This window comes from Heloderma suspectum, chromosome 5 (assembly GCF_057233095.1).
Source record: "Heloderma suspectum isolate Gila_16-S chromosome 5, 16-S_ref, whole genome shotgun sequence".
Lineage (NCBI taxonomy): Eukaryota > Metazoa > Chordata > Lepidosauria > Squamata > Helodermatidae > Heloderma > Heloderma suspectum.
Window position 1 is genome coordinate 198,080,340 of NC_139462.1, and position 14,445 is coordinate 198,094,784.

At 44.4% G+C, this 14,445-nt stretch overlaps 1 protein-coding gene across 1 annotated transcript in view; it reads right to left on the reverse strand.

Annotated features, from left to right (window-relative positions):
- The window catches only part of RSU1 (Ras suppressor protein 1), a 101,087-nt gene that overhangs the window by 39,100 nt on the left and 47,542 nt on the right, over positions 1–14,445 (reverse strand). The window contains exon 8 of the mRNA XM_084858992.1: positions 12,382–12,514. Coding sequence (XP_084715118.1) covers positions 12,382–12,514 — 133 coding nt within the window. The remainder of the gene's footprint in view (positions 1–12,381; positions 12,515–14,445) is intronic.

The following is a 14,445-nucleotide window of genomic DNA, read 5'->3' on the forward strand; positions in this document are numbered from 1 at the left end:
CTGCTGTCTCAGGGCAGAGTGAGGCATGTAAGGCACAGTCGCATTCCACCCACTGTGGACTTAAAAAAAACCATTTGGGGCCTATTTCTTCAGATTTTTTCCACTTCTGCAAACCCCAGGGTTACCCCTGAAATGCAGAGACTTTCTGCTTGTTTGTGGATAGTCACCTTTTGGTTAGATAAGTAATGGCATTCAGAGAATTGAATTGGAATTAGAATATATGGTGATGATTTACTCTGATTCAGAAAGTTAATTCTAGAGGAACTTCTAGAAAAGTAATAAATTGGAACCAATCTCCATGAAAATTTTGCTGAAATCAAATGATAGTCTCACAAGGAAACATAACTTTTGATAAGTGAATGTTAATAAAGTATCAATCTGGTGTAGCACCTGCATGAAAAAAGGCGAGGAGATCAAAATATTGTACCTAGTGAAGGAAATATTTAACTTTAACAGAGATAAAATCTTCAGATAGTAACTTTAAAAACTGGTACCACAAATGGGAGCAACAAAATAATATGTCTTTTAGAAGAAAGGATGAGCAATTTTCAAATGGAGAAATGATCAGGAGAACATGATTAATGCTTACAATGTACTTGGAAAACTGCCTCCTGTTTCAGGAGCGCTAGTCGCTAAGCCCAACCCTCATCAACCCTCTTTGCTCATTGGGGTTTTGCCACCTCATCAAGTCACTAATTGTTGTTGCTGTCGTTCAGTCGTTTCTGACCCTTCGTGACCACATGGACCATAGCACGCCAGGCCTTCCTGTCCTCCACTCTCTCCCAGAGTGTGCTCAAGTCCATATTCATTGCATCGGTGATGCTATCTAGCCATCTCATCCTCTGCCGTTCCCTTCTCCTTTTGCCTTCAATCTTTCCCAGCATCAGGGTCTTTTCCAGGGAGTTTTCTCTTCGCATTAGGTGGCCAAAATATTTGCGCTTCAGCTTCAGTATCTGTCCTTCCAATGAGCACTCAGGGGTGATTTCCTTGAGGATGGACTGATGTGACCTCCTTGCAGTCCAGGGGACTCGTAAGAGTCTTCTCCAGCACCACAGTTCGAAAGCATCGATTCTTCAGCGCTCAGCCTTCCTTATAGTCCAGCTCTCACAGCCATACGTTGCTACTGGGAAAACCATAGCTTTGATTAGACGAACCTTTGTCGGCAAGGTGATGTCTCTGCTTCTTACTATGCTGTCTAGGTTGGCCACAGCTTTCCTCCCAAGGAGCAAGCGTCTTTTAATTTCATGGCTACAGTCACCATCTGTGGTGATGTTGGAGCCCAAGAAAATAAAATCTGTAACTGCTTCCATTTCTTCCCCTTCTATATGCCAGGAAGTGATGGGGCCAGATGCCATGATCTTTGTTTTTTTAATGTTGAGTTTCAAACCAGCTTTTGCACTCTCCTCACCCTCAACAAGAGGCTCTTGAGATCCTCTTCGCTTTCTGCCATTACGGTGGTATCGTCTGCGTATCTGAGGTTGTTGATAATTCTCCCAGCAATCTTAATTCCGACCTGTGATTCATCCAACCCAGCGTTTCTCATGATGTACTCTGCATATTAGTTAAATAAGCAGGGCGACAATATACAGCCTCGTCATACTCCTTTCCCAATTTTGAACCACTCGGTTGTTGCATGTCCGGTTCTTACTGTTGCTTCTTGACCCTCGTACAGGTTTCTCAGGAGACGGGTAAGGTGGTCTGGTACTCCCATCTCTTTCAGAATTTGCCACAGTTTGTTGTAATCCACACAATCAAAGGCTTTAGCGTAGTCAATGAAGCAGAAATAGACTTTTTCTGGAATTCTCTTGCTTTCTCCATGATCCAGCGAATGTTGGCGATTTGATCTCTAGTTCCTCTGCCTCTTCAAAACCCCGCTTGTACTTCCAGTAGTTCTCGGTTCGCATACTGCTGAAGCCTAGCTTGTAGGATTTTGAGCATCACCTTGCTGGCATGTGAAATGAGCGCAACTGTACGGTAGCTCGAACACTCTCTGGCATTGCCCATCTTTGGCATTGGAATGTAAACTGACTTTTTCCAGTCTTGTGGCCATTGTCGAGTGTTCCAAATTAGTTGGCATATTGAGTGCAGCACTTTAACAGCATCATCTTTTAGGATCTTAAGTAGCTCAGCTGGAATACTGTCATCTCTGCTAGCTTTGTTGTTAGTCATGCTTCCTAAGGCCCACTTGACTTCACTCTCTAGGATGTGCGGCTCAAGTTCAGTGAGCGCACTATCATGGCTATCAGGGACATTCAGATCTTTCCTGTATAGTTCTTCTGTGTATTCTTTCCACCTCTCCTTAATCTCATCTGCTTCTGTTAGGTCCCTGCCTTCTTTGTCCTTTATCATTCCCATCTTTGCACAAAACGTTTCCTTGAGATCTCCAATTTTCTTGAAGAGATCTCTAGTCTTTCCCATTCTATTGTTTTCTTTGATTTCTTTGCATTGTTCATTTAAGAAGGCCTTCTTGTCTCTCCTTGCTGTTCTCTGGAACTCTGCATTCCGTTGGATATATCTTCCCCTTTCTCCCTTGCTTTTTGTTTCCCTTCTTTCCTCAGCGACTTGTAAAGCCTCATCAGACAGCCACTTGGCTTTCTTGCATTTCTTTTTCTTTGGGATGGATTTCGTTGCTGCCTCCTGAACAATGTGACGGACCTCCGTCCATAGTTCCTCAGGCACTCTGTCTATCAGGTCTAATCCCTGAAATCTATTCCTCACCTCCACTGTATATTCATCAGGGATATGATTTAGGTCATACCTGAATGGTTTAGTGGTTTTCCCCACGTTCTTCAATTTAAGCCGAAAGTTTGCAATAATAAGCTCATGAATTGAGCCACAGTCAGCTCCAGGTCTTGTTTTCGCTGACTGTATAGAGCTTCTCCATCTTTGGCTGCAAAGTACATAATCAATCTGATTTCGATATTGACCATCTTGTGATGTCCATGTGTAGAGTCGCCTCTTGTGTTGTTGGAAAAAAATGTTTGCTACGATCAGCGTGTTCTCTTGGCAAGACTCTATTAGCCTTTGTCCTGCTTCATTTGGTACACCAAGGCCATGCTTGCCTGTTATCCTGGTGATTTCTTGACTTCCTACTTTAGCATTCCAATCCCCTATGATGAAGAGGACATCTTTTTGGGGTGTTAGTTCTAGAAGGTGTTGTCGGTCTTCATAGAACCGATCAACCTCAGCTTCTTCGGCCTCAGAGGTTGGGGCACAGACTTGAATTACTGTGATGTTGAATGGTTTGCCTTGGATTCGTACTGAGATCATTCTATTGTTTTTGTGATTGTACCCCAGTACTGCTTTTCCCACCCTTATGTTGATTATGAGTGCTACTCCATTTCTTCTAAGGGATTCTTGCCCACAGTAGTAGATATAATGGTCACCTGAATTAAATTCGCCCATGCTTGTCCATTTTAGTTCGCTGATTCCCAAGATGTCAATGTTCAATCTTGCCATCTCATGTTTGACCACCTCCAGCTTACCTTGATTCATTGATCTTACATTTCAGGTTCCTAAACAATATTGTTCTTCACAGCATCGGACTTTCTTTTCACCACCAGACACATCCACAGCTGAGTGTCCTTTCGGCTTTGGCCCAGCTGCTTCACTCTTTCTGGCGCAACTTGGAAATTCCCTCTGCTCTTCCCCAGTAGTATATTGGACACCTTCCAACCTGAGGGGCTCATCTTCCGGCGTCATCTCTTTTAGCCTTGTGATACGTTCCATGGGGTTTTCTTGGCAAGAATACTGGAGTGGGTTGCCATTTCCTTCTCCAGTGGACCACATTTTGTCGGAACTCTCCACCATGACCTGTCCGTCTTGGGTGGCCCTGCACGGCATAGCTTATGGCTTCACTGAGTTACGCAAGCCCCTTCGCCACAACAAGGCAGTGATCCATGAAGGGAAAGTCACTAATTACATTACACTAATTCTGAGCAACATTTCAAGACTGCAATTCTTCATAGTTTAATTTGCTGTTTTGTTTTAAACATTTATATCTGTGTGTACTTGCCGAGTACATTACAGCCAATAAATCATACTATCCATCATGTCTTTGTCACTATCCTAGACATACAAGATCCTCAGAGAATACACTTCTAACATAAAAGGTCACTTTGAAAGTTGACTAGGGGCACCAATAAAAAACCAGGAAGTTATTGCCTTTGAAGGGAAGATGCTGCCTTTATGCTCTACTATAAAGGAAATAAGTGTTGATGTTTCTCCTTAGAGGAACAAAGTTAAGGGCACATCCTATGGAGAGAGTCGTCAGCCTCTGACAACTCCTATGAAATGCAGGGTGGCCCGAACACAGAGGCGATCCTCGCTCCCATGCTCCAGCTGCCCTGTATTTTTGGCTAGACAGGAGATTTCGCCTGTCTAGCCAGGGAGGTTCAAAGAGGGAGGGGGAGGCCGCGTTGTGCATATGAAGCTGCGTAATGTGGCTTCCATGGTCTCCTCCTCTCCCCACCCCTGGGACCACCACCCTTTCCCTGTCTCCACACTCTGTTTCTGAGTGCGGAGATATAGCTGGCGTGGAGAGAATCATGTCAGCTATGAGGGGACGGGAAGCACAGTTTCTGGGAACCAAGGTCAGAACCCTAGCTCCAACCTTGGTTCCCAGAAACCAAACAATCTTATGGCCTTCTAGACAGTGTCTAGTGGCCATATGATTGCTCCCTCTGATACGTAAATGAACACCCCATGAAATTAACAGGGAGCTAATTTCATGTGAAAACAAATTTTACTCCTGGTCTACACTGTAAAGACTGCTAGCTAGATTTCTACTTATTTGACACTGCCAGCTCCAATCAGTCACTTTCCCACAACTTGACAGAGTGTGCTTCACAGGAAGGATCATAGCATTTTATTTTCATTGAAGGAATACAGCAAGATAGGGATGCTTAAGGATTTTGTTCAGTCCACAGTATTACGCTAACTGATTTGATTTGCATTTCTTGGACTAGAACGTGGATTGGAACACAGTTATCGTCCTGTTTTCGCCCTTCTCTGAATTTATTTATTTATTTATTAAATTTATTAATCGCCCATCTGGCTGGTCACCCAGCCACTCTGGGCGATGTACAACACACCATAAAACAATTTAAAACAATAAAATTCTACCATAATTTTTTTTTTAAATACCCTAACCCACCCCAAATGCCTGCCTGAACAACCACGTTTTTAATGCACGACGGAAGCTCCGCGATACGGTTCTCGGCTCAAGAAATGTACCAAAGTGCATGTAAAAATGCATATATTAGGTTAAAATGTAACCAAAATGTGTAGTTTGAGATAAAAAAAATATACAAAATGCATATTTTATGAAGTACTAGGTTCAAAAATAATGCACATTTTCACGCTTTTTTTTTTCAAATTGCAGATTGATACAGAAATGGGATGGAATGGACTTGGGAATGAACACATGTGAAAATGACACCGACTAGAAACAGACTGATCTGTCCATCCCTACAAAATACCTGGGCCTCATTAACTGAGGCCATTTTTGCCAGGCTCGGCCCAAGGCAGGTTGCCGCCTGAAGCAAGCACCCTCTGCCCAGCTTTTCTTCTGGCAGTGGCGGCTGGGTCACTGCTGCCACCACCCACCCTCCCACCCGATCTACTTGGTGGCCAGCTAACCCTGCTAGCCATGCCCGCCTGCTTATGTTTTTTGGCGTGCACACAGGTGCACCCACCTCGCCACCACTCCCACCCGTCAGCTGCTTCCACCTTGTGCAGCAGCCACAGGGTGCCTGCGAGAGGGCGGTCGAAGTATCATGAGAGTTCTGGGACCTCTTGTGATACTTTGGCCGACCTCTCACAGGTGCCCTGTGGCTGCTGCACAAGGTGGAAGCAGCTGACGGGCAGGAGTGGCAGAGAGGCGGGCGTGCATACGCGCGCCAAAAAAAGTAAGCGGGTGGGCAGGTGTGTGGCCAGCTGGATTTGCTGACCAGCTGTCAGGGGTGCCTCTGAGCACAGGCAGTGGCAGAGTAGCTCAGATTCCAAAGAGGAACTGCAAAACGTGGGGGAGGAGCTTTCCCAGACTCTTCCAGACAGGGAGAGACAGATTCCTCAGGTTTCAATAGTCTAGCTGGATGGAGAGGGCTTCTCTTCACACACCCCTGTGAGAGACAGCGAACAGGGAGAGATGGGGTGTGGAGAGCCTGAATTCTTAGATGCCAGGTGCAGACACAGGGCCAAGAGAGAGATGGCAGGGGCGGAGCTTAGGCGATCTGCCTGACTGGCCCAGCGGGAACAGCTACGCATAGAGACCTCACGAGACAGAGGGACATCCCCCCCCCACTTAAGTGAGGATAGCCTGCCCGCCTTTTCTCAAACGGTGGGCAACTTTCAACCTGGGTAGCTTCCCCTTGAACTCCCTGAAAGTTTTTCCTTTGTAGACTGCGAGTTACTGACAATTTGTATCTGTATGACCCATTGAAGTAAAGGATTAAAGAGCTGTGGATAGAAAGAAGCCTCTTGTCTGTGTTTTTGATTTGGCTTCTGAAGTTCAGCAGGGACAAAAGGGAGTCTTGACACCAGCCAGCTTGCTGCCCAAGCAGGCTGGCTGGGCAGGAGGCTGCTTCTTGCTCTGCTGGCCACCTGCATGGCCCCTTGGAGGGGGTGAGCAGCACAATTTGCTGCTCTTCCCATATTCCACTGTCCGATGCAACTGCTTCAGGCTGCTTCGTGGTAGGGCCAGCCCTGATTTTTGAACATTCCTGCGGTGAAATGATTGCTATCAGTTTTGCAATTGTATTACAATTTCTGCCCATGTGTTATGTGTTCACATAAGATGCAAGTGATGCCTGGCCCCTTGGGAAGTCTGTTGCTTGCATGTTTGTAAATATGCAAGGAAGCCCAAACCACCTGCAGAATGTGTTCATATATTCCTGGGAGCAAAATGGGAACAAAGTGGATAACGATAGCCTTTTACCAAGTAGCAGTGCACCGGTGTGCAATGTGCTACCTTGTGAACTCCATGACATCAATATGTTGCTACTCCAGCAGATGTTGGGATGCTACAAACGTATGCTATAAATGCAGCAGTGTGCAGATTTATAGTTTTTTAATTTTTAATTTTTTGTAAGACATGCAATCCCTTCCAGAAGATAGATCACACTTTTGATTATACTGCATGTGACCATTTGTTATGTCACAAGCATGTAGTAGGTGCTCTGGGTACCCAGTCCTGCTGCATAACAACAAAAAACAACAAAAAACTACTACAGTCCAAGCAAGGTAATCTTTGGCCATCTTTTTGCAGCCAAAATAATTCCATTAGGATTGCAAATAAAGTCTGTTGCAGATTTTAAGATGTGTTGGATTCCCTGGGTTTGTTTGGCTTTTTAAAATGTATGCATTGTACCCTGTGAATCTAAATCCAACAATGCACATGAGACCTCAACAAACTGTGCACTTTGCCCCACTTTGCAGCAGGGCAGCTATACTTCTGCTACCTAGTTATACAGAGCATGGCTCCAATAACAGATGCTGGGAACGAACAGCAGGGGAAGGACCATCACCATCATGGCCTGCTTGTAAGCATCTGGACTAGATGGACCCTTGGTCTGATCCAGCATGGCTCTCCTTATGTTCTTATGAGCCATCCTACTGGCTGCTGCTTGAAAAAGTACATTCTGGCTTCTGCCATTAGCTAGGGGACCCAGGGCTGCACCACCTATCTCCTAGAAATAGAACAGCATCAAGGGAAGTGGGAGTCCTACTGTCAGGATTCCTTTTGACCCCACTGAACTTCAAACACCAACTCAAACACAAAAGGCTTAAATCTACGGCTGTTAATCCATTACTTCAAAGGGTCATACAGATGCAAATTCTCAGTGACTCTCAGTCTACAAGGAAATGCCTTCAGGGGGTTCAAAAGATAGCTACGAAAGTTGCCTGCCTTTGAAAGGAAAGCAGTCTCACTAGCTTAACTTAGGAGGTGGGGGGAGGTCTCTCTCATGAGGTTTCTAGGTGCAGCTGTTCACACAAGGCCAATCAGGTAGACCATCTAAGTTCTGCCCCGGTCTTCTCCCTCTTAGCTCTGCATCTGTGCCTGGCATCTATTAATTCAGACTCCCCAAATCCCAGACTTTGCTATCTCTCACGGCGGGCTGGGGGGGTGAAGAGGGACCCACCTCCTCCAGCTGGACCTTTGAAACCTGAGGAGCCTGCCTAGCTATGTCTGGACTAGCCTGGGAAACTACGTCCGTCATGTCTGGTGGTTCTTCTTCAGAATCTGAACTACTATCCCACTCCCTGCACTCAGAAACACTCCTGACATCTACCTGGCTCCATCCAGTGGATGGAGAAAAAGCAGCTGCAGGGAGGCTCACTCCACTCTGCCCTGCCAAAAATGAAAACTCAGTTCCAACTAACTGCCTGATGCCCTGAAACTGAAGAGAGAGAGAGAAAGAGAGAGACTTTGCCCCCATCAATCAGCCAAAGGAACAAGAGCAATCAATTGCTATTCAAGCAAAACCACTAGCAAGGAAGATCAGCCTGGCCTGTTCTGGGTATAAATCCCCACTTATAGTTCTCCACTTTGTCCTGGGCTTGAAGAACTTATCTCCCCTCACTACCTTTTCCTTCTAGTCCCTGCCCTTGTGTGTGTGGTCTTTTTAGTTTGTAAGCCTGATGGCAGGGCCCGTCTCTCTTTTTTATTGATGTAATCCGCTTTGGGAGATAATAAAGGTCTGAAAATCAGGATAAAAAAATACAATCAGTCAATCAATAAAGAATGCTGGACTACAAAGGCCCTTGACCTGAGCCAGCAAGGCAGTTCCTAGGTTCATAAATAAAGTCTTGTGATCTGCTCTCAATCTCCAGGACAGAAATCTAAATCAAGTGAGATATTCCCCAACAAAACAATAAAGCAACTGCAACTAGTTAGTTGCTTTTGAAGAAATACTGGTCCAGATCACATTTTTTAAAAAATCTGGCTTGTTGTGAAGTGAGTGAGAATGAATGAGCATGCTGGCTCCTGCCACTGGATTGCTCCCACTACAAGGAGTCGAATCCAGGGTTTAACTCCAGGTTGTTTCTCCCCCAACAACTCAGGGTTCCTTGTTCTTACACAATACTAAACAGCCCAGGGACGGAGTGTCTCTGAGTTTTTTTTAGCCCCTTCCACTTGCAGTGGGAACAACTGGGCAGCAGGACCCAGCACAACTGCTCGTTCACAAAAACCACAGGTTGTTGTAGCATGCGAACTGGACCAATTATTTTAGTGCAAGTTGATGAATTGTAAAAAGGGTGGGGGGAAAGTCTTATGATTTAAATCATGCTAGGTACGTGGTCAGAACAGCCTTTGGGCAATTCAGTGTTGAAGCGGTTCCAAAGGTATTATTCATCTGATGTTTATTACAAGTATGTAGTAACAATTAACAAAAATAACTTTTTCTTGTATGACTGTACAAACAGCCTGCCTTCACTTCACTAGAGCAAGCAAGGTGAACAGATATCTGCGTGTGCTTTGACATCAAAAACTCCCTACATATACAGATAGGGACAGATGTTCTTGCCTAGCCTTGTGCCCTGATACGGTTACTAGTTGAAAGCGCAGAACTTCAACATGAACCAACATGGCTTGCAAGCCCACCTTTCAAGCCCACCTCAACAAAGACACTTGCCCACCTACGGATCTATCACATTCTGTGTGTAATTACATCTTCCTATCTGATCAAATGACAGCCAGACTGAAATATTACTGGAGTCACATCCCCTTCAACGTAGTCAGGCATTTCTTATGGTTTCATAATAATTCCTAACATATGGCAGTTGCAATTTGACATATGTCCTCTAATCCATGGGTGGGTAATTCATTCAGTACCGAAGACCTCATTGAAAATGCATCATGAGACAGAAGGTTATTTCAATAATTTACGCACCTATAATCCCCTTTGCATAAAACCTTCTTGGATGTGGTACTTCCCAAGAAAGTAGCTGTAGTATTACTGTCATGCACCTTATACTTTTGTAGCATGTGGGCAAACAACCAAAAATCTAGAACATCTTGTAAATTTGTTTTACATCTATTAGTCATCACTGAACTAGTGAGATGCCTACCAAAGTGTGGCAATATGTATGGATTTTTTCCCATAGAAATCTCCTTGGCCAGCTGAGGGGATGGACAAGTGCCAGCCTCAACTTTTTGTCATTGTTACCTGTTTGCTTTGGCCCTTGATCCCTCATTCCTCCATCCCTTAACTCCCTTGGCAATATCCACTACTTCTTCTGCCCCCTGCCCACAAGTAGTCTTGGAAGAAAAGGTGGATTTGTAGATAGATACAGAGACAAATACATAATATTATGCAGACATCATCATCCTGCTCTTATATTATTTTTTCAATAACCTCAGTTTAATTTGCCAAAGAAGAGAGAGAATTTTAAAAGGTAGAACAGCACACAGAGCAATCCTAAGTGGGGGTTGGGGAGCAAAATGGCAGATTGTCTGCGCCTTCCAAAGCCTTGTCAGCTCACGTCAGCAAGGCCAGGAAGTTTATATAGGTTGGGGGTGGACTTGCCTGTTCACCTGTCACTGGTGTTTTTTAATTCCCCCCACTCCCATTGAAACCAGGGCAAGCATAGGAAACGGACCTGATCCTAGGGCCTCATGGAGGAACAGAGGGGCCTTGGATGCCACAGATCAACCCAACCCCCACTGCACCCTGTTTAGGGCCTATCGACAGAGGGAACATCACCAGCAGTAGATACATCTGTGGGCATAACAGATCCCCCCCCCCCCAGTGGAGAGACATCCATCCCAGTGCTTCTGGGGGTTAGGGTTCCGCTGTCAATTGTCAGTAATTTTCCAAATAGTTGAGTAATTACAATCCCAAAGTAAAAAATGACCATCGTGAAAATAAAAACTGAATCAGAAAAGGGCACTGGGCAGTAGCTTAAGTGCTTTCATGTCTAAACGTTGTATTTTATGTTATTTATTCATTATATTTTTATACTGACCATTATCAAAGTCCTCTAGGAAGTAGTCATCTACTTCTGACAGAGGGTTTTGTATACCTAGGATAGCTGACTCTCTCAAAAGTAGTTAAGTATACAGTATTTTTTAGAAATGAAAGTAGGAAAGGGCCCTCCATATGGCTGCCTGACTAGCAACTGAAAGGACTGAAAAACAGACCACCCCAATTCTATGTGCAGATGTAGGGTTCAGTGTCCCAGTTTTTATGTTACTAAGCAAAATAGTATTGATGATTACATGCTGGCTGAGCTTCGTGCATCACTGAGCAGGGCCACAAGGGAAAAAAAAAAAGATGGAGAGGCCTACTGCGGCTCACAGGAATTTCACATTTCACTTCCTGACTGGCTTGATCCCAAGGGAATATCCTCAGAAGCTAAGCAGGGTCAGCCCTGGTCAGTACTTGGATGGAAGACAGCCTGGGAATCAGGCTTCCTGCACTGAGCAAGGGGTTGGACTCGATGGTCCTGAAGGCCCCTTCCAGCCCTATGATTCTATGATTCTTTCCCCCATTCACCACCCTGTGACATGCTAATATAGACTTTCACCACTTTCTTCCAAGCTGACAGACAAAAGCAGCCTTCCCCAACCTGGTGCCCTCCAGATGTGCTGAACTGCAACTCCCAGAATTCCCAGTCAGCATGGCCAATGGCAGCCCAACACATCTGGAGGGCGTCGGGTTGGGGAAAGCTGGGCAAAAGGCTCTCCAAACACTCCCCACCCACTACTCCCAGTGTGAATAGCAAGTAATGCCCTGCCAGAATTCTCTCCCTTACATTCCTCGGCTGTTTGCTCCAGTACACAAGCCAAGATGCAGGCAGATGGGAATAGACAGGGAATAAACAAGAGGAAAAATCTGACACAGCCTATTGCTGCTGTTTGTTCTGGGAAATAAGGGCTTAAATGAGTGCTTTGCCCTTTAAGATTAGCAAGAGAGGCCCTTCTCATTTGCCCACCTGTGAGAGCAGTTAGGTGAGTGATTATGAGCGAGAGGGCCTTCTCTGCAGTGGCATCGCACCTCTGGAATAAGTTGCCATCGGGGTTCTGCCATGCTCCATCATTGCAGGCTTTTAAGAAGCCTTTGAAAACATTATTTCACTCTGACATTCTCCAGATATGACTGCTGTTTTTATTACTGGTTTTGTTGCTTTTGTTGTTGTATTTTTATTGCTCTTTATATCATGCTGGTTTTATGTGTTTTACTGCTGTAGGCCGTCTTGGGAGGGCTTCAAGAAGTATTTTAAATAAATAAATAAGTTTTTAAAAAGAGGAGTGCTTTCCCTTGAGGTACGTCATTGGGTAAACTGACCCTAGCAAGGTCACAGGGTTTTGCCCCACAAACATCATTAAAAAAAAAAAAAGAAGAAGCTACGGAACACATGCAGAAGCAGAATACTCACTATTTGTATGTTTCCGAACGAATATATTCAAACACATGAGAAACGCCCAGCTGGAACTGATCTGCAATAGGGGTGACCCAGGGATTATTCTCCGCTTTGAAGACTTGCTTTTGACCAGTTAAATCCAAGTTACCTGAAAGGATTAAACAGGAATTTAATCTTCAACAATTTTAAAATAGTAGCCCCTTGATGAAAACAAATGATTAGCTGAGGGGCAGTGTGACTGTGACAAACCCTATATTCTGAACACACCAACATTTTCCCCCTATAGAATCTGCGATTCAGCCTACCTGAAGTGCAGACCTCAACAGACAGATATCTGATCTTTTGTTCTCAAAGAAATATTCTTTTTCACAATGCTCCATCGGGTTGGAACTTGCTACTTTTTTTTATAATGTAAGTTTAGATTTGTTAAGAGGGTGGGTCAAGCCTATAAGTAACTTTCTGATTTTATAGCCAGACCACTGACATCAGACATTCATTCATTCATTCATTTACAACATTTATATCGCTTCATATCTAGACAGATGTGGAGCAGTATACAGAAATACAGCTAAGCCCACAATTGGACAAAGTAATAATCTGTCTCCACAAAGGGGCTGGCTTTCACAGGTTCTAGATGCCCATAAAAATGTGAGACTTCACTCTCCATCTCTTGGAACCACCTAAATCAAGAGACCAAAGACGTTCACTCTCTCCATCATCTCCTCTGTAAGAAACTCTCCATATGCTCTGAAACCTAAGATTCTACTCAGGCTGCTAAATTTACCAGCCAAATTAGTATTGGTTTTTATTTGGAATTCTGTGTGTATGACAATTGCCTTCCCTTCTTCTTCTTTTTCCTAAATAAAACTCTTAAATATATATCCGGACATTTGGCTGTACTATTTTAAAAGGGAATTTCCTATTAAAACCATTCCCATGTGCAAGACAGCATGGTTGCTAAGCTACCCTTTCTGTTTTAAGGATATTTCAAAAGGTTTGATTAAGTTCTCTGTCTTCTGAGCTTTGGGCAGGGAACTCCAAAGTACTTTCCCTTTTTTTTTTTTTTTAAATGTTCCTCTAGACCTCTCATTTCACATGCCAGCAAGGTGATGCTCAAAATCCTACAAGCTAGGCTTCAGCAGTATGCGAACCGAGAACTACTGGAAGTACAAGCGGGGTTTCGAAGAGGCAGGGGAACTAGAGATCAAATCGCCAACTTTCGCTGGATCATGGAGAAAGAAAGAGAATTCCAGAAAAACGTCTATTTCTGCTTCATTGACTACGCTAAAGCCTTTGATTGTGTGGATCACAACAAACTGTGGCAAATTCTTAAAGTGATGGGAGTACCAGACCACCTTACCTGTCTCCTGAGAAACCTGTACGAGGGTCAAGAAGCAACAGTAAGAACCAGACATGGAACAACCGAGTGGTTCAAAATTGGGAAAGGAGTACGACAGGGCTGCATATTGTCGCCCTGCTTATTTAACTTATATGCAGAGCACATTATGAGAAACACCGGGTTGGATGAATCACAGGTCGGAATTAAGATTGCTGGGAGAATTATCAACAACCTCCGATATGCAGACGATACCACCCTAATGGCAGAAAGTGAAGAGGATCTCAAGAGCCTCTTGTTGAGGGTGAAAGAGGAGAGTGCAAAAGCTGGTTTGAAACTCAACATTAAAAAAACGAAGATCATGGCATCTGGCCCCATCACTTCCTGGCATATAGAAGGGGAAGAAATGGAAGCAGTGACAGATTTTACTTTCTTGGGCTCCAAGATCACTGCACATGGTGACTGTGTAGCCATGAAATTAAAAGACGCTTGCTCCTTGGGAGGAAAGCTACGGCAAACCTAGACAGCATAGTAAGAAGCAGAGACATCACCTTGCCGACAAAGGTCCATCTAATCAAAGCTATGGTTTTCCCAGTAGTAATGTATGGCTGTGAGAGCTGGACTATAAGGAAGGCTGAGTGCCGAAGAATTGATCCTTTTGAACTGTGGTGCTGGAAAAGACTGTTACGAGTCCCCTGGACTGCAAGGAGGTCAAATCAGTCAATCCTAAAGGAAATCAACCC